The sequence below is a fragment of the Akebia trifoliata genome, chromosome 8, assembly GCF_017979445.1.
Source record: "Akebia trifoliata isolate Shusen 1 chromosome 8, ASM1797944v1, whole genome shotgun sequence".
Lineage (NCBI taxonomy): Eukaryota > Viridiplantae > Streptophyta > Magnoliopsida > Ranunculales > Lardizabalaceae > Akebia > Akebia trifoliata.
The window spans coordinates 746,642-773,492 of NC_141382.1; the positions used below are offsets into that span (position 1 = coordinate 746,642).

At 35.3% G+C, this 26,851-nt stretch overlaps 3 protein-coding genes and 1 non-coding gene across 5 annotated transcripts; 2 read left to right on the forward strand and 2 right to left on the reverse strand.

Annotated features, from left to right (window-relative positions):
- Nucleotides 1–8: 8 nt before the first annotated feature.
- On the reverse strand, nucleotides 9–80 carry TRNAH-GUG (transfer RNA histidin (anticodon GUG)). The gene has a single exon. It is a non-coding gene; the product is annotated as a tRNA-His (tRNA).
- Nucleotides 81–2,841: 2,761 nt separating this feature from the next.
- Nucleotides 2,842–11,128, forward strand: LOC147395265 (UDP-glucuronic acid decarboxylase 6-like). Of its 2 annotated transcripts, XM_086450450.1 has the most exons (14): nucleotides 2,842–2,860; nucleotides 2,942–2,993; nucleotides 3,135–3,242; nucleotides 5,262–5,348; nucleotides 6,373–6,460; nucleotides 7,212–7,303; nucleotides 8,130–8,194; nucleotides 8,282–8,370; nucleotides 8,875–8,952; nucleotides 9,057–9,150; nucleotides 9,292–9,358; nucleotides 9,487–9,550; nucleotides 9,670–9,710; nucleotides 10,603–11,128. In XM_086450450.1, the coding sequence occupies exons 3-14, from the start codon at nucleotides 3,153–3,155 to the stop codon at nucleotides 10,786–10,788; spliced, it is 1,041 nt and encodes a 346-aa protein (XP_086306576.1). In that variant the 5' UTR covers nucleotides 2,842–2,860; nucleotides 2,942–2,993; nucleotides 3,135–3,152; the 3' UTR covers nucleotides 10,789–11,128. The 2 variants fall into 2 exon arrangements, with proteins under 2 accessions (XP_086306576.1, XP_086306577.1); XM_086450451.1 differs by lacking the exon at nucleotides 2,842–2,860 and having other exon boundaries at nucleotides 2,884–2,994; nucleotides 3,131–3,242.
- A 1,485-nt stretch (nucleotides 11,129–12,613) lies between these two features.
- On the reverse strand, nucleotides 12,614–15,431 carry LOC147395266 (THO complex subunit 4A-like). Its single transcript, XM_086451572.1, has 5 exons — nucleotides 15,203–15,431; nucleotides 14,944–15,069; nucleotides 14,612–14,680; nucleotides 14,338–14,522; nucleotides 12,614–13,330 (listed from the first exon to the last, which is right to left on the reverse strand). The coding sequence occupies exons 1-5, from the start codon at nucleotides 15,353–15,355 to the stop codon at nucleotides 13,159–13,161; spliced, it is 705 nt and encodes a 234-aa protein (XP_086307698.1). The 5' UTR covers nucleotides 15,356–15,431; the 3' UTR covers nucleotides 12,614–13,158.
- Nucleotides 15,432–18,993: 3,562 nt separating this feature from the next.
- On the forward strand, nucleotides 18,994–25,392 carry LOC147395267 (cation/H(+) antiporter 20-like). The gene is given in 5 exon segments (XM_086452335.1): nucleotides 18,994–19,167; nucleotides 19,341–20,115; nucleotides 20,118–20,371; nucleotides 23,531–24,415; nucleotides 25,006–25,392. Coding segments are annotated over 5 exon segments (2,475 nt in total).
- The last annotated feature ends 1,459 nt before the right edge of the window (nucleotides 25,393–26,851 follow it).

Sequence of the window (26,851 nt, forward strand, 5' to 3'; positions counted from 1 at the left end):
AAAAATGATGTGGCTGCTGGGATTCGAGCCCAGGTCTCCACGGCCACAACGTGGAATTCTCACCACTAAACTACAGCCACAGTGGCGGAATGTTATGTATCATTTTTTAATATCTTATTATTATTAAAATACAATGAATACACACAACTAAACCACACTAGTAAATAAATGTAGCATTTATGGTTAGGCATGAAAACTGGTCTTAATCATTGTTTTAAAAATCGAACCTAACCGATGGCTCCATCTATAGAGCGGAATTTTGGAATGAATTGGTTCAACAAATGAGTTTTTTTTAGTTTTGAATAAAAGTGTCCTCAATATTGGACCTCACATCGCATACCCTAACATGAAAGTGTACGAAAACTATAAATGCTTTTCCTTGAGATACAAGTGAAAAAGCATTTATGATCCTATCCACTTTCTCGTTAAGATGTGCAATATGAGGTCCAATCTTGAGGTCACTCCAACCCTTTAGTTTAATAAGCTTACATTTTATTTTTATTTTTATGGTGAGATCCCATACCCATAGGCCTGACTAGCAATGCAAGGCAACCGACCTCTTAAAACTTTATATCTCACTCAAATCCTCAAGTACATGCAATACCCCAAAAATCACACATATCAAGTAAGTAGGGATAAATCCATGTGGGTGATTAACATTGGACTTAAACTCAAGATCTCTCCCTTTTTTTACCAACACTTGTTGATTTAATAAACCTACATTGATCAGACCAAATTGAACAAGGGTCTAAGCAATTTGAAAAATATTCCATATGTTCATCAGTTCAGTAATTAAAACATTCCTTGTAAGAAAGGAGAGATTTTATTGCTACGGCAACTTTTACTTAAGAGCATCCCAATTTATATGATACTAATAACACTTTAACTCGCACCTTGGGGTAAGTAAAAGCTGGTGTGGCAATAAAATATTTTCATAAAAGGCTAGGGAAATCTTCACTCTAATTTTTTCAACTAATTAATTTAATCGGATTGAAACCCAACTCCTCATCTGACCCAAAGTAATTAGATCCCAGAACAAATATTTTGATGAATAGATTATGATTTGATATTCTTGTTTTGGTTTTTCAATATCAAAGTATGGAAATAAAATTTAGGATCTCAAATATTGAAAGTTGATTTGAGAACCTAGAGTCATAAAGTTCATTAGTCCACCACTTCTATAATGGTATGAAAGATCATGTAATTAACCTAAAAATATCACTTAAGATTAAAAAAAATTAAAATTAGTGAGAAACATGTGCACTATTTATTTATAATTCCTGCCAATTCAATTCTTCCTTAAAGATAAATGGTATATGTGCAAGATTTTTTATGTGGGGTTTACATGTTGTGCACCACTTCTGATTTTAGACAATTTCTGATTCTGATTATTAGAGAATCGGGAAATGTATATCGAAGTCCACAATTGTATTATAGGCAAGAATCGGGTTTTAGAAGCTAAACCAACCGCCTCTTTAAGTTGGACAGGAGAATTTCTAAAGAGCGAGTTTATCCTTACTTAGTAAGATTTCAAATCTTAACAAGGGTCGTTGGGCTCACCTTGTGGCTTCAAAAAGCATGATCGTGGCCACATGGATGTCGAGGACAAAATTCATGAGCTTAAAAAAAAAAAAAAAAGAGTGGCTAAATTCTTGAACTGAATTAATCCATAATTATTAGTTTCAAATGGATCGAATTCCGAATTCGATCTAAACTATTGACAGCCCTAATAACATCCTTGGGGTTAGGCATTGTTTCTCAAATGATCGAAGTGATGAGTTCTAATACGATTGGATTTGTAAATAAGCATCTCGAATGAGTAGGGAAAATTCATTAAAGAAATAGCCTTGAAAGAATATATTATGTCATAATATGCATGGTGACAAAAATGAAAATTTTCACAATTAATTACTGAAGTTTTCAAAAATAAGTGTTGGCATAACTATCACTTAAAGCGTTAACACTATGTGATAATTTTGTCTACACTTTTAACAAAAATCATTCTCAAAATGTCAAATGAAAATTATTTTTATTTCTTCAAAAATTTCATATTTTATCACTTTTTTCGATGTTTTCTCTTGTTGGATTATTCCTTGAACTCTAATTTTGTCCATTATTAGAAGATGATGTGTGCAAAGTCACATTGATGATAAAAAAGAGCTTATTATAATTTAAAACATTGATGATAAAAAAAAAATATTTTTATAATTTTGAAAAGTAAGTAACGTAATTCTTGTTGTGGGTGACAAATTTATTGCTTTTTGATCGAAATGACTTTTGATTATATCAGGTTTAAATGTAAAGATGGGGGCATTTGTGATATTGGAGTCCAACTACTTCCAATTCCACCCCGCCTTCTCTCTTTTTATAATAGTAAGAATAATGATTTTCTGATGCCCCCCTCTAGCATATACTCCCATAACAGAAAGGTAGATCATTTGCCTAGAGACGCACATAATATAAATCTTTGTTTTGTGTATCTAGAGGCAAATGATCTAAAAAAATTCTGTGATAGAATGGGGACGGGTGTGGGGACTCAGACTATCATGGCTTTAATAGTAAGGATTTGTGACATTTCAAATGAAAATGCATCAAATTCGTATCTATCCAACTACAGCAAAGCTCTCTCTCGCATTAACAAGAGAAAACGTGTTTCTCGTGGACACATTCTCCTACAATCGATAATACAGTTGTTGATTCTTGATAGTAACTGATAAGGTAAAATTTATTGTTGCCACTTGTCACTTGCCAATCGAGTTGTTTAATAATAGTGAGTTTCAGATCTGGAATCGTTTCCTTCAATTTCAAGCTTTCTTTGTTCTTAATTTCTTCCGAGTTCCGAGTTCCGAGTTGGTTGGTGGTAGAAATCTCGATTTTTTTGTTTTTGTTTTTTATCGTCTCGATTTTGTATAAATCTCTGATCTTAGGGTTTCATGGACAGGGAAAACAAATTTTAGGCTTGGGTTTTCTTCTTCTGTGGCTGTAACTGTTAGGTCTGTTTCGATGAATGTGGAGGAATCTGTTTGCAAAAATCGTATTTTTATCTAATTTAATGTTTGTGTTTAAAAAAAATGAGTTTTTTTTCTTCCCAATATTCTTTTCTATTAACTATGATGTAGAGTTCTATCATTTAGGTTTGAGAGATCTGAACAATGGCGAAGGAATCTTCCAATGGAGGGCACCTGTCAGAGTTGAAGAAGCCTCCAACACCATCTCCTTTGAGAAATTCCAAATTTTTGCAGGTAAAAATTGCATTTTTTTTTCATGGATGTTTAACGGGTCTCTTCATTTTAAGAACTCGGTTGCCCGAATCATCTTATCTCTGATGAGATAAACCATTTGTTGTGGCCAGATCCCAAGCCACATACGAAAATCTGTTATCAAAATTAATCTCCTCTAAAGACAAATTAATCAATTGCAACAATCAAACTCCAAAAGTGAGAAAGAACACATAACCACACCACATGATTTAGGTGGTTCACCCTCAACGGAACTACATCTATGGTCAAGTCGGCAAGTAGAATCGACTCATCAAGGAAGAAATTACAACAATGGAGGTTTATACTTAGCTCCAACACCCTGGTGAAACTCACCAAATCTCTACACCCAACTCTACTAAGAACCCAAACAAGAAATCCTGATCCCACTCCTGCTATCACAAATCCGTAAGAACAATGTGAGGATCACCATCAATGACCTTGAACTTTTAGACTTACAAGAGGAGAAAAATGCACGCATAGAGACTCGATGCTTTCTCACACTCTCTACCAAAGAGAAAAATCACTTTTTGAGAAAAACAATTTTATGGACCATAACTACCATCTAGGAAAGCCCCTTTTGTTTTCTATAAGTTAATGAAAGGAAAATACCAAAATACCCCACAAAAGTGGAAAAATCCCATCAACCCTTTAGAAACAAAAGAATGGTAATTTTATATCACCAAAACCAATACCATTTGACTTGGTTTAAAATTGTTTATTAATATACATCTATATTTAAAAAAATTACTTCCTTTTTATGAAACATGGTTGATTAGAAGATGCTCAATCACAAGATCATATTTTATTATTTTAAAATATATTCAAATCATTAAAAAATTATTATTTTTATTTATAATTACAAAAACCTGATTGACTCGGATGAATTTTTATTAACGTGGCCGATATTTTCTAAATATCAGATGAGTCATCTCAGATCTCGAACGAGTCAATGTGAAGGACGAGTCATGGACATTATTGAGATGACTTGTCCAAAACCATGTTTGGGTTGCTCTGTCCTATTCGAGGAAAGTTTCAACATGTAGAGGTTCATGGAAAGTTTCTTTTTTTTCCTTAGAAATCCAATGTAACATGCATCACTCTATATGCAGTTTTTTTTTTTCTCAATGGATATTTTGATGCAAAGTGTTTCTCCTTGTTTTTGTTATACCAACGGAGTTCAATGAACTCTCCACATTTCATTGTTGATGATCACCTTTAGGTTCCTTGTTGCTTTTTGACATCTTAAAGGCTTTCTAGAGCATCAAAAAAGATAACGTCCATATCATGTTATATAATTGTGTTCCTTATCATGTAACTTGTTTCTTAGGGGAAATTGAACTGCATTCATTTACTCCATACCAAGTATCTCGTTTCCTAGAGGAAGACTGAGCTGTGTTTGTGAACTTTGGGGACTCTGGTATTGGATACTGTGCAGAATGTGTCTCCCATGGGGTATTAGAATCTATCATTTGAGGGATCCTATTTGGGATACCTCTTACGCCAAAATCGGTTGATCCCATAATTGTGACCATCCACCGTATTCATTTATTTGGATGATTAGTAAAATAACAGTGAGGGCTCTAGAAATGTATGAGTCTATCAATTGAAACTGTTTGGATGATGGATTGATTGATTTTGGCCTGTGGGATTTTCGGGGCTGACGACATCAGATAGACGATGCCCCCCCCCCCCCCCCCCAAATCCCCCCGAACCAGCCGCATGTATGGCTCTTGTTTTCATGTGTCCCAAGTCCCAACATGTCAATTTTTGTGTTTATTTATGTCAGATTTTGTATGTTTGTTATGATTTTGATAGATTGATAATGCTAATTTCTTTCATTGACATTTGATAACTTATATGTTGAACAGATGTTTACCTCTCAGACATAGTTTGGGAAAGATAAATCATGGGTGTTTGAGCTCTTTCACAAATAGCATGTTTCATTCAATTGCTTCATCTTTTTTCATACTATCTTATGAGTTCACTAATTGTTTATGGCAGTCCAATATGCGAATTTTGGTCACTGGGGGAGCTGGATTCATCGGTTCTCACCTAGTAGACAGATTGATGGAAAATGAAAAAAATGAGGTACGTGCATATATACATAGGAGAATGCTAACGTCCAATACTTCATAGGAACATTAGCATTGTCCAACATTTTTTTTCCAATAATACCCCTCCTCGTTTTATCTTTTAGTGAAAAAGACAAGAGTACGTTAGTCTTTTATACAATAAATGCTTGTTTATATAATAAATGCTATGGACATTTAAGTATTTTGAATTAAAAATATTTGTTGTAGTGAATGCTTTGACAATCCATGCCAACATAATAAATGCATTTATTAATGACATAATAAATGTACTTTATAAAAGACTAACATACCTTTGTCTTTTTCACTTAAAGACAAAATAGGTGGGGTATTATCGAAAAAAAAAAAGTATTGGAGAATACTAACGTCCCCATGAGGTCTTGGACACTAGCATTTCCCATATATATATATAGGGGGCAGATCATGGGACATATGTAAAAACAATGGTTGTTCAAAATATGAGTTAGAGGTTTTGGATTGAGCTGATTTTTTGTGAGGATGTTCTCTATGATGAGAAGATCATCCTCACAAAAAATCAGCTCAATCTGAAACTTCTAAGTCCATCAAAAGTGGTTTACAAATTATTGGTAAAAAATTGACGGTCCACATTCTAAATCATTTTTGATGGGGTTAGAAGTTTCAGATTGGACTGATTTTTTTTTTAGGATGATCTTCTCATTATAGAGATCATCATCACAAAAAATCAGCTCAATCTAAAACCTCTAACCCATATTTTAAATTATTTTTATTATTACTTTGTTTTTACATACGTCCCATGATCTGTCCCCATATATATATATATATGTCAGTTTTTTTTTTTTTTTGGATTGTAATAAGCATTTCATATATCATACAAGTATAGGGTGATCTGGTCCCAGAAAAAGCATTTTGATAAATGAGAGATAAAACTCATACTATGCAAATATGACCATGAAAAGAAGGGATTAGCTGTGTCAAGAAATAAAATGTCTTTATTCCTCAAAATTTATACTTTTGGTCTGTCTTCTTTGTTTTTTTCTCAGGTTATTGTCGCTGATAATTACTTCACTGGCTCAAAGGACAACCTGAGAAAATGGATTGGTCATCCAAGATTTGAGCTCATTCGCCATGGTATTTCCTTCTTTTCTACTTTTATGCTCTACGTAGGGCTACAACTTGGTCAGGTTGGTTGCCAAACCCACCTGAACTGGGCACAATTCAGCCTGAGCCCAAGGTTGGGTATGAGTAGAGGTTGTGTGCAAGTCTGGAGAGACAAGAGGAAACAGGCCGAGCATTGTGTTGAGAGGTGGTGGGGGGTGGGGGTGTGATATAGAGAAAACATTGCCATATGAGAGATGTGAAGGTCTCAATAGAACAAATCTGATCATTAGTGTAGGTTTCTGTCAGTTCTTTGATCGAAATTGGCTTTTCTATGCTAGAAGTGTGTGTAAACGATCTGATATTATTAGTAGATAGGGATCGAGTTAGGCTGGGTTGCCTGGGACTGACCTAATTTCAGGATGAGCTCATAAATTGGAGCCTGAGCACTACTTTAAAAAGGTTAGCGGGCCTGTCTGTCTCAATTTGGGCCTGCCCAAGTTGCCATGGTTTAAAATATCGGACTGTATCAGCCAAGATGTATCGGTACAGGCCAAGACTAATATGAAACATTGAATGTTTTGAGAATGTATCGGCCAATATTGTATCAATTTTTTCATTAACCGAAACATTCAATCGATACGATGCTTTAAACCTGGCAAGTTGCATCCCAAACTCTTGTCATCTTTGTGTTATCTCTCATTTTTCTGTATTGAGTTTTCAGGGTTTTGCATAACATGAACTTGTATTTTACTGTTGGATTTTGTAATTACTCTTCTTACAGATGTCACAGAGACATTGTTAGTAGAAGTTGATCGCATATACCATCTTGCTTGTCCCGCTTCTCCAATTTTCTACAAATACAATCCCGTAAAGGTGCTTATCAATGGCTTTTATTTATTTATTTTTTCTAATTTTATTACAAATGATAATTTAAATATTTACCCTATCCAATTTCCAATTTTTGTTATTATACAAATTTCATTAAACCCCGAAAAAAAGAAAGAACAAGGAGGCCAAGGTAACCTTCCTAGAATGAGGGGGAAAAAGAACCTCCACGAACACATTTCTTGCTGCATTAGTGAATCCTACTCACAGTAGGCTCTCTCTTGCACCTTTTTTTCTTTGTGGAGGATGAAGTCTACCTTCCTTTTGTCATTGTTTTCCTATCATCGTCAAATCTAAACTAGTCAATGATGGTGGTTGGGGGGGTGGACTTTACAAAGAAAACAAAATTGAAATTGATCTCAATTATCATGCCTTTAACAAGTAAGGTTGCCCCCGTATCCAGTGTAGCATCAAACCCGGCACACTATCGACATGTTGCTTCACCTATTTATAAGAATCTCAGTGAAATCTACCTTTAACCATTTGTGGAAAAAGGGTGCTCAATTATCTTGCACAAATAGCTACTAGAAATCTGTCAACATTGGTCAAGTTGATGAAGGGACCAATGTGAAAGCTCAACAAATGGTGGCAGGTGTGGCTTTAAGTGTAAATCTTCCTGGAAGTCAGAAAATAGGGGAAGATGCACCTATAGCTTGTTAATGGACAGTAATCTGCTCATAAAATCATGTACTTAAAAACCTTTCAGTTCCATTTTTTTTATGGCCATGTCTATTCATATTGAGTCCTTGATAATTCTTCCTAGAAACCTTTATGAAATTATGGTCTGACTAGCCTGTTATTAATGTTTTAACAGACAATAAAGACAAATGTTATTGGCACAATGAATATGCTTGGACTTGCTAAGCGTGTTGGAGCAAGGTTGTAGGGTTTGAAAAGTTTTGATCACTTATTTCCATTTTAGTAAACCAGCTATTTTTTTACTATGGTGTGAGAACTTTCCAACAGGATTTTGTTGACATCAACTTCAGAGGTCTATGGAGATCCCCTAGTGCATCCCCAAACTGAAGACTACTGGGGCAACGTTAACCCAATTGGTATGTTCACAACTCATTTCTAGTGTCTAATAGTGTTGCACTGTCCTCTTGATTAAAGGAGGACTCCTTAAAATGAAAGGCTACTTGGGAACTTCAAGAAATGTATATAAGAATGTAGGAAACAGAAAATATGTTTTACAGTTTCATATCTCCCAAGAACTATTCACCTTGTTCACCATTCCATTACTTAATTCATGTCAGCAACATGAAATCTGTGAACGTGTCAGCAACACGAAATCTGTGAACTTCATTAGTGGTTGTAGTTCCATCGAGATTGTGAGTGTAAGCTCTTTATTTATTTATATTTAAGGTGTGCTTGGGAAGAAGCAAAGGTTCTATTTTCAGTATTCTGTACTTAACCTATCATCTCGAATCCTTAACTTTGTGAACAAGAACAAGGCAAACTATAATGATTACAAGTTGTAGAATATATTAAATGCTTGTATTAGACACTCCATAAGAACATATTCTCACCATTGAAGGATACCATGACTTGTATTGCAGGAGTCAGGAGTTGCTATGATGAGGGGAAGCGTGTAGCCGAGACTTTGATGTTCGATTATCACAGGCAGCATGGCATTGGTAGCATAAAATATTTTATTGTTTGCTACTCTATGATGTCTAGCGTAAATGTTCTTCAATATAAATACTTATTCGTCCAAGTATATGGGTGGATCTTATAACAGAAATAAGGATTGCTAGGATCTTCAATACATATGGACCACGCATGAATATTGATGATGGGCGTGTCGTCAGCAATTTTATAGCTCAAGCTCTCCGGTAACTTCTAATTTTCTTTCATGGCTTTTGATTATGTTACCGTCACTGTGTTCTTTTATTGTAGAGGGAAGTAGAAACTTATCCTCTCACATCTTTTAATGGCATTGCCATCGCTTATGCTTCTGATTTTTACTCTTGGAGAGGTGAAGCCTTGACAGTTCAAGCTCCAGGAACGCAAACCCGGAGTTTCTGTTATGTCTCAGATATGGTATGGAGGAGATTGTTATTTTGGCCTTTGTACGTGTTCAGGACTACGTATTTTTATGGATTGAAATTGGATATTTAAACTATTTATTAACCCCTCATTTTTCTGTTCTTTCTTCTCAAATGTTGAAGGTTGACGGCCTTATTCGACTCATGGAGGGAGATCACACCGGGCCGATCAACATTGGGAACCCAGGTAGCTTAAAATACTATTATTTTGAATGGCTAATACTATTGTCTTGGTTAGATTTGGATTTTGGGTGGACTTACTTTAAATCTCGTCTGCTTCTAAGTAAGTTTGCCTGTATATTTTAGGTGAATTTACAATGATGGAACTTGCTGAGACAGTGAAGAAGGTAATTAATATTTGCACCGCCCACTTCCCAACTCTGCTAACCCCTATATAGGATTAAGGTTTGGCACCTTCAATTCAACTCAAAACCGGTCTGATTATGTCTTGGTAAATGAACCAAAAAATCAGGTTGGCTGATTATTGAGTTGTCTTTCGTTTTCTACGAAATCTGATTCTGATTCTGACTCTGACTCGGTGCTCACAGCCCAAGTAAACAAAGAAGAATCAGCATGGGGAAATATATTATCACAAAATTAGGACAATAACAAATTATTCAAATGGGAAATGTAAGGTCTCAGCCTGACGAACTCTGTTGTTAATCTGTTGTTGTCGTACTTGCACACACATGCTTGGTTGATCTTTAACAAGGAGATTTATGTCAAAATTCAACGTAATCTGATAACTATAAAAATCCGAGCAGGCACATTCTTTTGGAGGTGGTCAGAGAAAAATATGGATAATTGCCCACATAACACTAGATGGATACTTTTTTTTTTTTTTGTATCTGATGGCAAGGGTGCCTGACTATCGCCCAATTACCCCGGTTACATGCAATACCCCACAAACCACACATACCAAGTAAGCCGGGATACATCCCCGTGGGTGGCCATCAAGGGGGCTGGAAATCAAGACCTCTCCCTTTTTTGGAGGGAGGCTGGCCCTGGCCACTATGCCCAATGCTTGTTGGTTTAAATTTATAAGGGTAAAGCTGACTTTGAACCCACGACCTCAAAGTTGCTTTGCAATGTGTCAAACCAACTGTGCAATAGCTTAAGACCAGACTAGATGAATTAGTTAGACATCCAATTAGATTTTTTTTTTCTTTTTCTGGATTGTTTTAGATTTGAGGTTTCTATCTTGTTGGTACAATAAATAATTGATGATGTGGTTTGCAGCTAATTGACCATGAGACAACTATTAAAAGTGTGGAGAACACGCCAGATGATCCACGCCAAAGGAAGCCGGACATCACAAAGGCGAAGGAACTGCTAGGATGGGAACCCAAGGTCAGCTTGCGTGAGGGGTTGCCTCTAATGGAAGAGGATTTCCGTCAAAGGCTTGGCATATCCAAAAAGAAGTGATAGGTAACAAACATTCTGCCTCTAGACAAAGGTAGAGATGATCTGGGAGTATCACTCACTCCCCAGTCCTCAGTCCTCCCAATGTGTTTATTTTTTTCATATAAATGATTAGGAGTAAATAAGGGGTGATGATGGTCTCTAGTTTATTATGGTATGGGAACTGAGAAAATAAAGGGTGATGAGGGTCTCTAGTTTGTTATGGGTATGGGAACTGGGATCATTAAGGAGATGATATACTCACTTATTGAGATTGTCCAGTCTCATGTTCATCTTGTACTGTGTTTGTTCCATTGTTTAAAAACTATTGCATCACAACAATGGATTGTGATATAATCACTAATCGACATTGTCTAGTCAATGAATTGGTCCAATTGGATGAACTGGATTGATTTTCTGGCTCCAAGATCCATGCAAGAATGTTGTAATAAGGAGTTGTAACCTCAACCTCCATTGTTTAGTCCACGGTTCAAAATTTTGGACTGTTTTGGCAGATCATTTCGGTTTTTGGCTGAAACAAGAATCAAATATTGACGATGAATGAATGTTTTGGTTGAGATCATTTATTTTATTTTTTTCCACCTATATATTTCTTTGAAATGGGATTTTTAATCTTACGTAAGACCGTATATTTGTGCAATAAAAACAATGGAAGAGTATTTCTTGGATGTGCCTATGTGGTGCTAGGCAATCTGTTCCATTTAACAAATAGAGATATTTAACTTATTAGAGGTGATGTCAGAAAAATGTTGGACGATCCAACCGTTTATATAAGATTATTTTAGAAATGCAAAAAAATTGAGAAGCTAAAATGTTAGATTATCGAGCTAAAATTCAGAAAATACTTGATAGTTAAATGTTTTAAATCATTTTTTTAATAATATTAAAAAAAAAAATTATTTTCTAGAGATGGTTATTAACAAAGATTAGCACACCAACTTTTACTTATGATGCACCAATCTATATATAAACCTGTAACCAACAGTTTGAAAGTAAAAGTTGGTGTCCAAATAGAATCCATTATTTTCTCAACCCAAATATATATATATATATATATATATATTAAAAACTTCTATTGGCACCCTCACTTTACTTACAATCCCAACTAAATTTGAAAAATCAAAATTAACAGGGTGAGAATATCATTCTCTCTTAAGTCAGAGCCCCCCATGGTGTTGGTCATGCAAAGTATTACTTACATGGCTCACTTTAAACATGGGACCCAGCCATTGCATTTGATGAAAGCCTTTCAATCCAATGGCCAGAAATCATCTGTCAAGTTGAATTTTGGTGTCTATTGTTAATAAATTATTCAACCAAATTTGAGAAATTCACAAATTAGTCAATAGCCCGAATGAACCATACATCTTTCTCAAAAAAAAAAAAAAAAAAAATGATACAAGATTATAGTTTAAACATAATCATCCTGATTTTAGTGAATATCTGAGATATCCCCATTTTCAAATTTATGATGCACCTGTCAAATGTGGTTTCTCTGAGAGACTCACAAAAAATGACTTAAATGCATCCATCAGTAACAATCCCTTGATTTTTCTTTCCAAAAAATCCCTAAACTTTTCTTCAATCTCTTGTTAAAAATCCTTTCTTTTCTTTGGTTTTGAAGGATTAAGCAAAATTGACGCTCTTTGGCAAGGTTGAAGGCTATGTAGGCTATGTACCAGAGTTCTCTCACATTTGTGCAACTCCAAGCCCATGGACTAAACCTTTTTAAGTAGGCCTATGAGCTTCCTTTCACAAGTTACGATGAGACCCGTTTTCCTGCAATGCAAGTTATGACCCCAAGGAATGCATGTATACAATTTCCACAAAAAAATAAAATAGGGCACATAAACTCCAAACAGGAAAAACACTTCCCACTGCTGTAAACCTAACTAGCTAAAAGAAAATGGCATCATTTACAAAAGCGGATGCTTGGTAGAAGACAACAATTTAAACATGGAAAACCACCTCTGTAACTGACATCGCCTGCTTATTAGTTTAGAAATACTTGTCATGGATGGGTAGTGAAGCGTGCTCAGGTACTGCATCATTCCATCCCCCCCCCATCACTATGGTGGGCCAACCTTTCTTTACTCTTGGCATCGATAAACAGATCCCCATTAGAGCGCTTGAGAAAAATATAAAAAGGGGTTCACAATGCCACAACGAAGAGCACAGTTCAGTCATCTTTCAAGTAACCATGTTGAAATCACAACTATCAATGAATAACTAAGCTCTAAAAACCTGATACTACAAATTTTTCCCTAAGAATCACGTTTCCCTATTTTCTCGAGAAAAAAATAGGCAAGTATTTTATAAGAAAAAAATAGGCAGGAGATATAAGAAGCTCAAGGAATGTAGGAGATGGAGGAGTTAGTTTATTTGCATTGCTTCTGAATGGTACTTCTGCAAGTCAGCATCAAGATCTTCAGCAGATATCTGTACACCACGGCCTCTTCCCTGTCCTCGGCCCCTCCCAAAACCACGGCCTACCAAGCTGCCACTACCTCGAGATCGTCCCGCAGCCCCACCCCTTCTTTGTCCACTGTTCCAATGTCATCATAAAGGGTAGAAAAAACAATAATCAGGCCCAGTACATATGAATGTCATAGACAAAACTGAACATAGATCAATTACAAATTTTTAAAAAAAGGCGGAATTGCAGCTTTCAGTCTTATAGTATTCAAAGGCATGTGATATATAAAAATAATAATCAACATGTGAGATGGGTGTAAAGCAACTCTGTTCCGTATATGAACTTTCCATTCCATGGTTGAGAAATGAATCAGTCATCTCCTGACCTGAGTGGTTGTTGAGGGTAGTAACAATGAAGAGCCAGTATTAACTACTCCATACACCATCAAATAATACAAAAAATTGTTGTACAAAATACAAATGCTTCCAAATAATAAAATCAATTTACTTGATGAACCCAAAATGTGTTACAATCACATAATTTTGAACTCAAAGATATACAAATAATAGATCCTTTCTTAAAAGAAGATTCAACATCATGTATCATCAAGTCACTAAATTAGTTTCATCTCTCACCATTAGTCTCAACTCTCAATTCTCATCTCATTCAAATTGAGTACAAAGACATGCATTCTTTGTCATCATGTAAGGAGATGTTAGAATCTTGGTGAGAAACACTCATAAATGTTCATTGTTGAATTATTATAAGTTAGGTTGTTTTTTTGGAGAGGAGGGGGGAGGGTGTAGAAGGAAACATTCGAGTCCTTTTTCACTTTATAATATACACAAGTTGTTTAAGTCATAACATTCAGATCACAACTGATTTTTGAATGATAGGATTCAGTCATAAATTATAAGACCTCCGTATAAATGATTCTAACATTAGATTTTTTTTTTTTTTTTTTTTCAGGTGGTGGTGGTAGGGGTTTAAGATTTGATTTGAACAATAGAATTCAAATATTAAATCTTAGGATTTTAACAATGCTCAAGAAAAGAGAAAAATAAAAAAACTCAAGTAAATATAAATATCACTGTGAACTACAAAGTTTCAAAATGTATTTTACTAAAAGTGCATACCTTCTAGATACACCATTTGGCTTTCCAAACATGCCATTTGTAACCGGAGGCATAAAAACAGGAGTCACCAAATTTGTTCCTACAACCTCTATTTTCATGGGTTTCCCATCGAGCTGAACATTGTTGTATCTCTTGACAGCTGATATAGCATCTGCCCGTCGTGAAAAGACCACTTCTGCCGTTCCCTAAGAGAAATAATCTTTCTTAAACTACCACAAAACACACACAGAGTTCCTCTGAAGGACCAGAGAAGACCCAAAGTTGTTTGAGATACCTTTGATCTTCCACTCCTATCATAATGGACCGAATACCGTTTTAAGCCTCCAAACTCTGAAAAGAGTCCCTACACAATTAAAGTCATATTAAAAACCACATAACCTAAGTTTATAGTTCTTGATACTTCCAATTAGATGACACTGTTTGTGTGAAGGAATGGCTAAATAACAGAATGTGCGTGCGTGTGTGTGTGTGTGTGTGTGTGTGTGTGTGTGTGTATCATTCCTTAAGAGAATGTGTGTGTATTAGTCCAGGTCTGGTTCGTCGATTACAAAATCTCTCTTCTTTTTCTTTTTTCCTTAAAAAAAAAAAAAAGTAAGAAAATCTTACCTTAATATCCTCGTTTGAGACGCCATAATCTAAGTTGGAAATATAGAGTCTGGTGGTAGACGCACCACCACCACTCTTCGTTGTGAACATGTTGTGTGCCCACAGTGAATCCGACGCCTGAACCTCCTGTTTCATTCAAGATCAAAAACACTTAATAAGAAATACGAAATTCGAAACAAGTTAGAATCAAAAGATGAAAACCTAGAGTTAATCAACGAAATCAAACACACAGAAATCAGAAATTCAAGATTTCTCTCACCTTTGCCTTCGAGTATGGCGTTGTTCGATTCGAACCGCGATTCGGAAATCGACGAACCGGACCTGGACCGAAACCTCGCCCTCTACCTCTTCTGCTAGATATCTTCTCGTTTTTTATCAGATCGTCGAGAGACATCTCCAATGCACTGGACATTTTCGAGAAACCCTAGAATTGATTCTCAAAGCCAAGATTGGGGATTAAAGAAAAGAGATTCTGAATTTCTACTCAGAGATGGGCTTCTAAGAAGAGAAAATTACTTAATAGACCCTATAAGAGGAATTTCTTTCTAATAGCCCCTCCCTCACTTCTTAATAATCCATCTAAGCTTGGGTGGGTCTATTTGCACACACGTTCATTTCACTCACTTGCTTGTGATACTCACCTTAATTTAAAAAATATCCCTTTTGCACACACCTAATAAATCTGTTTTAATCATGATTTTAAATCTCATCCGAGATGAAAATAATGACTCAAAAATTACATTGTCTCGCTAGACAAACGTGATGGTTTGATCAAGATTTCGCAAATCTCAGGCGAGATAAGTCAGATTTCCACTTTATGCATTAACAATCCTGAAAACAAAGAACAAATTTTTGTTCGTCTGTAGTTCTCTTTCAAAACTGAAATAAAACACAAAAAACCTAAGATTTCTTTGATTTTTTTGTAAACTCCTTAAGAGTTCAGATTTGATTTCTAAATAGGGGGTTTCATTTCTTCTCTCCTTTAAGTAGGTTCTTTCATGGCTCAATAGGTCATTGGGGCAAACTCTTAAACCAAGATTTAAAATCATAATTGAGCAAGAATTTGGAAAAAAGAATAAAAAATCCCTTCAACCATGATTGAGCAAAGGTTCTAAAATCTATTAAACAATCATGAAAAATATTTTTTTAGAATTTTTTTCAGATTTTTTTATAGTAAAAAAACATATTGTCAATCGGGATGACTCAGACGATTCATCTTGGTTTCGTTCGTGAATGAGATGAGACATCCAACCTAGATTTAAAACTATGGTTTTAACCTCCTTTGCTTACTACACACAGACCTAAAGGTGCTAATCATTTTTTCATTTTCTCCCCCCCCCCCCTCTCTCTCGCATTTTTTTTTTTCATCTTTAAAGATTTCAATAAGAATTTTAAACTTTGATTTTACTTACTTTCCTTACCCTAATACTATCAATTGAGTCGAAGTTGTTCATATGAGAAAGTTGTGTTCGATAAATACCTATCAAAACTATTATGTAAGATTTGATAAGTACCTATCGAATCGGTTGTACAATGGTCTACAGAAAATTTTGTTCAATAGGTACTTTATCGAATCAGTTTGGTAATATTCGATAGGTATTTACTAATTTTCTAAAACAAGTTCGGTCTGAGCCTATCAAACAAAATTGTCAAAATAAATTCGATTTCTTTGATTCAAAATCGTCGTTTAAGATTTTAATAATGGGCAAAAAAATAATAAGAAATTTTAAAGAATTGAAAATAATAATAAAAAACCTAATCTCCATTTATTCAAACTCTCACAAAATTCAGAAGGAGATGAATATGAAGAAGAAGAAGAAAATGAGGAGGAGGAGCGAAGGAGGAAGAAAGGAAGAAGAAGAAAGTGGATTTTAGGCTTTTGTTTGGTAGGTAGTGGTGTGTGTAATATTAAACAAAAAAGAAAGATTAAAATTGTAATTTGCTTTTTCTTACAAAAGTCACTTGAGTGGGTGTAATGAACCATTTCGGTGTGTGCAAATAGACCGACTATTTAATTTTAGTGAACTTTTTCTATCTTAATGATCCTTCATCCCCACCTCCCATTATAAAATATTATCATTATCTTTATAGTATTATATGAAATTTTGAGGTCGGTTGAATGAATTATGTTATTCCATTCAGATAAGTCTAAAGAATTATATTGATTAATCATTTTCATATCAAATATTACCTTTTTGATCCACCTTATTATTAGTGGGTATTATCTCCTGAAGAATACACTTAGAAAATGATTCCATTTGATGCGAGATGCAGAGAAGTAGTTTCTTCTCAAAAAAAAACATTGATGCATAAAACATTATTACCCGACAATAACTTGAAACTTAAACTTTCAGTTGCACATGAATTAAGTTAGTTGATATGATAAACGTGAACAAAAATGGAACCTAGAACTTAGGCAAATGGATTGTCCATTTTGACTTTCCAAAATTTTTAAGAGGAAAAAACAAAATATTTGGAATCTGATTCATTAGGTAAGCCAGATCTCTTCCCACATGGGACAATTGTGTTGATATTGGATGCTCTAAGGATCCAACTAGGAGTGTGTGACCCTTGGTAATATACAAGAGACATAATTATGTCTCTTCTAATAATAAGAGAAAAATATATGTATTTGATTAAGCTCTGCTTTAAAGAGATATACTCATGGTCATCATTAAACTTACCATATGATTAAATTAATGTGTCTTATTTGAAGAAAAAGTGGAGCAATCAATAGGTGGCCTAAGTAGTTCTTAGATGAAAGTGGCCACTTATGACAGTTGAGTGCCCACCCACCACCCACCAATCATCATGCATTTAACTGCATCAACCAATGTCCCCTGTGTCAATTGTAAGAAGAATCAAGATAATCTGACTTACTCACGTGGACTCGATCGACAATCCTGACATGATAGGTTCAGAATTGCAGATCTGCTCTCCTTGGGATACAAAACTACACTTTTATGGGGAAGTGCAGTTCTATATCGAGGAAAGTAGATCTATGGTTCCTAAACTTGTCATGTCAGGGGTGACGAGCCAGATTATCATGATTCTTGTAAGAATCTACTTTAAACCTTGAGCAAACATTTACAAAGAAAAAAAAAGAAAGAAAACTATGGCATACATATACTAAGCATTTCTATTTGACAATCACCCACAGACTTTTATTTTTTTAAATAATGATTTTATGACAACCCCTCTGATGCACGCCCAATGACATGGTATGTGTTAGAATCATAGATTTTTCTCGGGATACACAATGGCACATATTTATGGAGATGTATCCCGAGGGAAAAAATCTATGGTTATAACCCATGCCACACACTAAAGGTTGTGTGTCAGACGAGGTGTCAGAAAATCACGACTCTTTTTTTAATTTATTTAAAGAGAGTTACTATGTGAAAAGAGGCGGGAGGAGAGAGCAATGGAGGTGGGTACGATGTAAATAGTGTTTGGAGCTTGATGCTAGTCCCAATTTATGACGAACTCGACTCGTTAATAAATGCCACGTGTGTCTCTCTTTTATATGCATGATGTATGGTATATATTATGCGTATGTGCATCAAAGAATAAATATTGTTTGATGGAGAAGATTTCAGGGAATCATTGGCATCCAGAACCTCCACATCAGCACAGTGTTGTAGGAGGTCAATTTAGCATTATTCTTTAAATTATCAAAATACCTTTATACACCACAAAAACAAAAATGAATCCCAATAATTTGACTAGTGCTTTTGTACGATCCCTTCATAGAACCGTACAAAATCATAAAGATCTGTCCTTGTGTGTCCCAAAGCAAATGATCTACAATTATGTGAATGGAGCGTACAAAAAAGTGAGTCAGATTATCATGACTTCACAAAAATAAGTAAAGAAATGCACGCAACCTCAATGACCCTCCTCTTCACCTCACTTTATATAAATCCCATTTCCTTCCAACTTATCATCACTTCTTAAACCTAAAAGAAATCCTAGTCCTTCCACTATTACACGCACAGCCCACCCAAAGGAAGAGGAAGCATCACCATGACACTCATCAATATTACAACGATGTTACCGACGTCCACCGAAACCTCATCAAACGGTGCATGGCAAGGCGACAACCCTCTAAACCACGCCTTCCCACTCTTGATAATCCAGACCACCATAGTCATCATCATCACCCGCTCTCTCGCCTTTCTCCTCAAGCCACTCCGACAACCCAAAGTCATTGCCGAGATAATTGTTCGTGCATAGTCCCCTTAATTATATATAATTTTCCATCTTAATTTATTCATTCACATAAAAATTGATTTTCTATTACTCAAGTTGTTATATTGGTGAAATATTTTTCTTAATTAATTTTTCCAATATTTTTTATCTGTATTTATTTATATATGGTGCATGCATGTATGCAGGGTGGAATTCTACTCGGCCCATCTGCACTAGGCCGTAACAAAGCTTACTTGAGTACAATTTTCCCTACATGGAGTACTCGGATACTTGAATCAGTAGCTAGCATTGGTCTTCTATTCTTTCTATTCTTAGTGGGTCTTGAACTCGACTTAACCACAATTCGTGGAAGCGGACGAAGGGCTTTTGGTATCGCTGTAGTTGGAGTATCCCTCCCTTTCATCTGCAGCATCGGTATCACCATCCTTCTTCGAAAAACAGTAGAAGGAGCCCAAGATGTCGGGTACGGCCAATTCCTAGTTTTCATTGGAGTTGCACTCTCCATCACTGCATTTCCGGTCCTTGCCCGAATTTTAGCCGAGTTGAAACTATTAACAACACAAGTGGGTGAGACAGCCTTAGCGGCTGCAGCCTTCAACGATGTTGTGGCTTGGGTCTTATTGGCTCTAGCCGTAGCTCTAGCCGGTAAAGGAACCGGTGGGGGAGACGACCATACAAACCCATTGGTGTCGATATGGATACTTGTTTCGGGTATCGCTTTTGTTGTTTTCATGTTGGTTATGGTTCGACCCGCAATGAATTGGGTGGGTAAGAGATGTTTATCGGGGAATAAGCCCGTCCACGAAGGGTATATATGTCTAACTTTAGCCGGGGTAATGTTATCCGGGTTAACGACGGATTTAATCGGGATACATGCGATATTTGGCTCATTTGTTTTTGGATTAATGATACCGAAAGAAGGAGAGTTTGCGGGGAAATTGATAGAGAGAATCGAGGATTTTGTTCGGGTTTGTTGTTGCCTCTTTATTTTGCTTCTAGTGGGTTGAAGACTAATGTGGGTAAGATACATGGGTTGGAGGCATGGGGGTTGTTGGTGCTGGTAATTGCTACTGCGTGTGCAGGGAAAATATTGGGGACATTTGTTGTAGCCATGTTGCATAAGATACCACCAAGGGAGTCTTTGACTCTTGGAGTGTTGATGAACACTAAGGGGTTGGTGGAGCTTATAGTTCTCAACATTGGGAAGGAGAAGAAGGTCAGTCCTGACTCTCTATTTACTATTTTTGTTATGAAAAATGTTAAAGTGACTGTTCAGGACACTACGTTTGACACTGAATTGATGTGGAGGTGTGCACAGAACCATAGAGGCTTGTCCTCGAGATATGATGGAAAAATATCAATGATTCTATACACACCTACCTCCACATCATCTCAATGTCGAAAACATGTCCTGCACACCTACTCTAGGATGACTCTTTTATTATTTAAAAAAATTATTAAAGAATAAATAATATAAATTAGAGTCTTGATAAAATGAATCGTTAGGTGGCATACTCAATCGACTCATTGATGTGACAAATTCGGAATTGTAGATTTATATGCCTCAGTATACACGATTGGACTTTTTCGTAAAAAAGTATATCCCAAAGGGAGCCATGTTTCCCGAGGCGAAAAGATCTATGATTTCCAAACTTGTCCAAGTCAGTGAGTCAATTGAGTATATCACCTAGTGAATCATTTTATCAAGACTCTAAAAAATTATATGACTCAGTCTAACCTAATTTCTAGGACATTGTGCTCAACACTGAGATGATATGGCAATGTATAGAGAATCATAGATTTTTTTCTTGGTGACACAAGGAAAAAAAAATCTACAATTCTATTTGCATTGTCACGTCAGCACTCAATGAAGTTAATTCAACATTTGCCTAATTATATTTATATAAAAAAAGTATTAACTTTTTGAAAAGAGTCATGATAATCTGACTATACCACATAGCACACTCAATCGATTCTTCCTGAACCTAGTTCAGGAACCGTTGATCTATACGCCTAGGGATACACATTTTATGTGGAAGTGCAATTTTGTATCCCGAGACGTACAAATCTACAGTTCCTAAATTTGTCATGTCAGGAGAGTCGATCGAGTGTGCCACGTGGAGTAGTCAGATTATCATGATTTTTTTGAAAATTGAAAAAAAATAATGATGATAATAAAATATTTGTTCAACACACGTTTTTCATCATGACAAAATTATCCATAAAAAAATGTCAATTGCATGGGAAAAAAAAGAGAGCTTTTCAAAAGTATAATGATTTTCTAATTCAATACTCTGCCAGAATAACTCAAAAACCCATAGATTTTCTTCCTCAGGATCCACAACAAGTCTTGCACATGCCACATCAATGCGTTTTTGAGTTATTTGGGTAGATTGATTTAGAAAACTAACACTTCTTTCAAAATTTCCTAAAATTATTTTAAAGAATATTGTTTCCAACTATTAGATTTGAGTATATATATAAAAAAGTACTTATTCATCCGGTGTTTTTTCGTCCTACGTTTGGGAGAGAACAATGCCTCAATAATTGTTTTGGTTCTGACAGCAGACCCTCCACTCATGATTTTAAAATTTGAAAAGTGGGAGCAATATCACCTAAAACAAAAAGCCAAAAAGAAAATTAACTAAATGACCTAAATAGTCAATTCTAGTTTGCTTGACTGATAATATCAAACATACCATTGAGATTGGACAAAAGATAAACAAAATTATTTAGGAGATCAATTATAATTTTTTAGGGATTAATATGATTTTTAGAGATACCAACCCTTGTTTGAAGATGGAGACTAGTGTTTGACGCAGTCCCTCAAACTATTTAACGAAAAAAGGAAAAAAAAAAAAAAAGAAAACGAATCCTCTATAACACAATCATCTTATAGCACTCTCTCCACTAATGAGAGAGAAAGAGAGCAATAGTATGAAAAATTAACATCACAACCATCTTGTGATCATGGTTAAGATCTAATTAAAAAAAAAAAAAAATTAAATATAATTTGCTGGATCCATGTCTTTAAAAATGAACGGCCACTGAACTCTCATTTTTTTAAGAGTGAGATTTTATTGTATCGCTGATGTGGCACTCTTTCAATTGTCCAAACATGATTACAATGGCGTTATAAGATAGTTGTGCTACATAGCATCCGCCTCCCAAAAAAAAATTGGATCCCCTAAAATATTTCCACTTGATCATTAGGAAAGTATTACCAATCCCTAACAAATTGTATTTTTTTTATTATTAATAACCTTGCTTGCTTAGCAAAAAAAAAAAAAAATATATATATATATATATATATATATATATATATATATCAACCCACCCTATATTCGTATAAGGTTATTAAAGTATTTTTCTTTGAAGGATAATAATTATTATGTCAAACTTTATTGAATGCTTTTTTACATCCAAAATAATGGCATCCAAGAAAGTTCAGCACTTATTCAAATTTGGTAAGTTTTACAAAGGATAAATATGGTGTCACTTCATATATATTGGGGTACGTTCTAACTTTTGCTATGGAATATTTTTCTTTGGAGGGTATCGCGCACTTTATTCATACATTAATATACCCATTAATCAAAATATATTATATATAACGAATCTTGGTTCTTGTCGGTTCAATTTCCAATAGTTAAAATATGCCTTGGGATAAGGCTTTGTGATAAAGATGATTATGAAATCTATTGGACATTGGTGTTCATATATTGTATTCAAAATATAAAAGAGAACAGATCAACAAAGAAAAAAAAAATTCTTTCAAGAAAAATTTATACCAACTTAATAAATTGACACCTGACAAAAAATTTAAGATTTTCTATAAAGGATTAAGACAAAGTTCAAAATGATGGATTGAAGTTGAGATTATATAGATTAAAATTTATTTATCATAGAGGTTGAAGAATGTGAAAACAATTGATGATTTTAGAAAGAAAAATTAACTATTTTGAGTAGAGGTTGAAAATGAATGTTTTTGTGTTTTTTATTTTTTTGCATTAATCTATAAAATAAGAATAAAGTCGAAGGGAACTTATCATCCATTTGAAATAATAGAATTATCTCAAATATTAATAAAAAAAATTAGAGAGATGCCTCGATCACCTAGAAATTGGGTTGGGAAGGGGGCAAAACATGGGATATCTCAAACAAAAGACCAAAGTATAGGGAATGTTTAAAGACTTAGGATCCAATGCGGTGTGGTTCATTCCTATAAAATAAGTTAGGTGTCTATGTGGCACATTTTAATTAATTGTACCATATAGACACCATTCTTATCTATAGAAACAGGACACCTTATGGGATCTCAACTCATGTTTAATCTAGAGTTGCTTTCTTAATTAATCTTTTAATTGTTCATTAGGTCCTCAACGATGAGATATTTGCAATCTTAATCCTTATGGCACTCTTCACCACCTTCATGACTACACCAACCGTTATAGCCATCTACAGACCCGGACGTGTTGTCTCTTCTCATACACATCGAAGACTACAACGTGAATCGATGATAATCGAAGTTGACAAGGAGTTGCGAATTCTCGCTTGTGTCTATGGCCCAGGCAACGTCTCTTCGCTTGTCAAACTCATTGAGTCAACTCGTTGCACTAAGAAATTCCAACTCAAGCTCTACACCATGCACCTTGTTGAATTAACCGAGCGATCATCATCGATTCTAATGGCTCGACGTGCCCGTAAGAATGGTCACCCATCCCGAGACCATTCTCTCAGAGGAGAGATACAAGGCCGAGTTGCAATCGCGTTCGAGACAAATAGTCAACTCGGCCGAGTCAAGGTCCGCCCCATGACTGCCATCTCGGCCTTGCCCACCATGCATGAGGATATTTGCCACGTGGCAGAAGAAAAGAGGGTGACTATGGTGATCTTGCCTTTCCACAAACAAGGGATAGATGAAGGTGACGTGGCAATGGAGGATATGGGACCCGGATGGAGAGGGGTAAATCAAAGGGTCCTAAAGGACGCGCCTTGCTCGGTAGCAGTGCTTGTGGACCGTTCATTAGGAAGTGGGACCCACAGGGTATGTTTATTGTTCTTTGGTGGGCCCGATGATCGTGAGGCGTTGGAGTTAGTAGAGAGAATGGTGCAACACCCAACCGTTAGAGTGACAGTTGTTAGGTTCGTTAAGAGAGAGGAAACGGAGGGTAACGGCGTTATGTTACGTCGGACGTTAGACTCTACTGAGATTAGCTGTAACTCCTCGACAGCCGTTATGGACCGTGAAGGAGAAAAGGTACGCATTTTGTGCTTAATTTATATTCCCCCTCCCTTGATTTTTAGTAAATATTTGAGATGCCCCTAGCATTTTTCAAACTGATGGCAACATGCCTTGACTGTGGTCATTTATGATAGATCAATAGATAATGATTGAAATAACCCCATCATCGACCTCTTGTCAAAATCCTTTGATTTTCTTCCAAAACCTCTTCTATCTTTAGGGTAAAACTTTGATTTATATTTATAATTTTTTCTCTCCAAATATCAATCATCTTCAATCCTTAATTAATTTTACTAAGTTATCCAAGATAAAAAAATTTATTCATTTTCTTCTTGATGATTAAAGAATGGTGATCTTGTAACCAAAACTCAAAGTTGAAGATAGTAAGAGTTTTGGGGGAACAAAATAAAAAGGCTTTATTTTGTTGTCAGCCGATAATTGAGATCAACAACTTGGGCAAGGACAGGTTTTGAACACAAGTCCGTGATATCAAAACTAATAGACATTACCAACTAAGCTAATTGACACATTCAAAGTATAAGAAGTTCCATAGTCCATAAGGGGAAGAAGGGCATTTGACATGTATCTCCTTTTGAAAACAACAGGAACTAGACGAGGCAATGGTTTCCGAGTTCAGAAGGAAATGGGAGAAAGTGAACTATGAGGAGATGGTAGATAGCAATATTGTAGAAAAGGTGTTGGAGATTGGAAGGAGCGAAGAATACGAGTTGATCGTAGTTGGGAAGGGACGGTTCCCATACAGAGTTATGGCAGAACAAGCAGCCAATCGAGCTGCGGAGCATCCTGAGCTCGGGCCTGTTGGGGACATATTGGCCTCATCGACCAATGGTGTGGTGTCCTCAGTGTTAGTGGTCCAACAATATGATAGTAGTGTCCATGCAAATGACGAGATGGCACGTATCTCTAATATTGTTGATGGTGATGATACAATCAACAACACATGTACTACCTCTACCACCCCTTCAGTCTGATTGAACAACTTATCATAGAATGTATCTTATTATTGCAACTTAGTTTCATTTCCATAAATTTGATCATTTTGTATATTTTTTCTTATGTTTTCCAAAAGAAACCCATCTCTTTTTTCCCACTTTCTAGTTACAAAAAATTGAAAGAATTCAGTGCTAATTGACTCGTGTATTATATCCTAGAATACCTCTATTAAAATAAAATAAAATAAAATAAAATAAATCGAGTTCGAATGAGCTTCCATTTTATGATCTTCCCAACTAAATAGTCAAAAGTATATAAACATTTCATAAGAAAATTAATTGACCATTATTCTCATAAGAAAATACAGAAAATTCAAATTTTCTACACAAAAGTTTCATGTTCAACAAACAGTAGCTATTCTACATTTTATCGGGCAATTACCCACACTTCTAAACAAATCAAATTAACCATCTTCAGACACAGATAAGTTTAAATAACAGAGCTCTGGAAAACAACTGGCCTTACAAAGAAGGCTCCCTGAGTCCACTGGGTATCTGATTTCTCACTCTTATTAGACAAGAAGCATGCTATGGTAGAAATTCTCATAGCCATTTTTAAAGTTGAAGTGGGTATCACAATTGACTTTATTTGTTGTTTAGAAAAATTATAAGGAGTCGTGATAATCTGACTATCCCACGTGGCACACTATCCCAAGCTGTACAGATCTACGGTTCCGAATTTATCACATTAAGAGAGTCGATTGAGTGTGCCACGTGCGGTAGTCAGATTATCACGATTGAGATTTAAAACCTTGGATTATCCAATATATTATGATACCTCTAGATTATCCAGTATTTTAACTTTTCCATAATACTTAAAATTGTCCAAAATGAGGAAGTTGTTTACTTCCTTAAAAACTTTGGAGATGAAGTGTTGTCAATCAGAAAAATAATAAAGAATATTGGGTAGATTTGAATTGGACAATCGAAGTACTTAAAAAAAAAATACTTATAGGACCCTGACAAAAGGATTTCTTTCTAATTAGTCCCAAAGTTTTGGGCAGTTGCTTGATAGTCCATTAGTAAAACTTTCTTTTTCTTAATGGTCCCTCAACCTCATCTTAGGTTATAATATTTTTGAAATACCTAAATTACATTTTTTTTTCATCTTCTTCACATACTTAAGTTTTCAACCACGATTCCAATCATTTCTGATGAATTTTTTTTTTTTTTTTTTATCATGAATGGCATGGCGAATTAAAATGATATACTTTCTTGTCGAACTCACCACTTTTTATTGTCGAGCTCACAAATTTTTATTGTTAAGTTCAACAATTTAAAAAAAAAAAAAAAAATCAAACTAGACAATAAAATGGTAAACCCAAAAATAAAAAGTGATGAGCTCGACACTGATAAAACACACCCATTTTCGTTTTGTGAGTTTTTTTTTTAAAAATTCATGGAACGATCGATTAAAAACTTGAAATAACAACTTGTG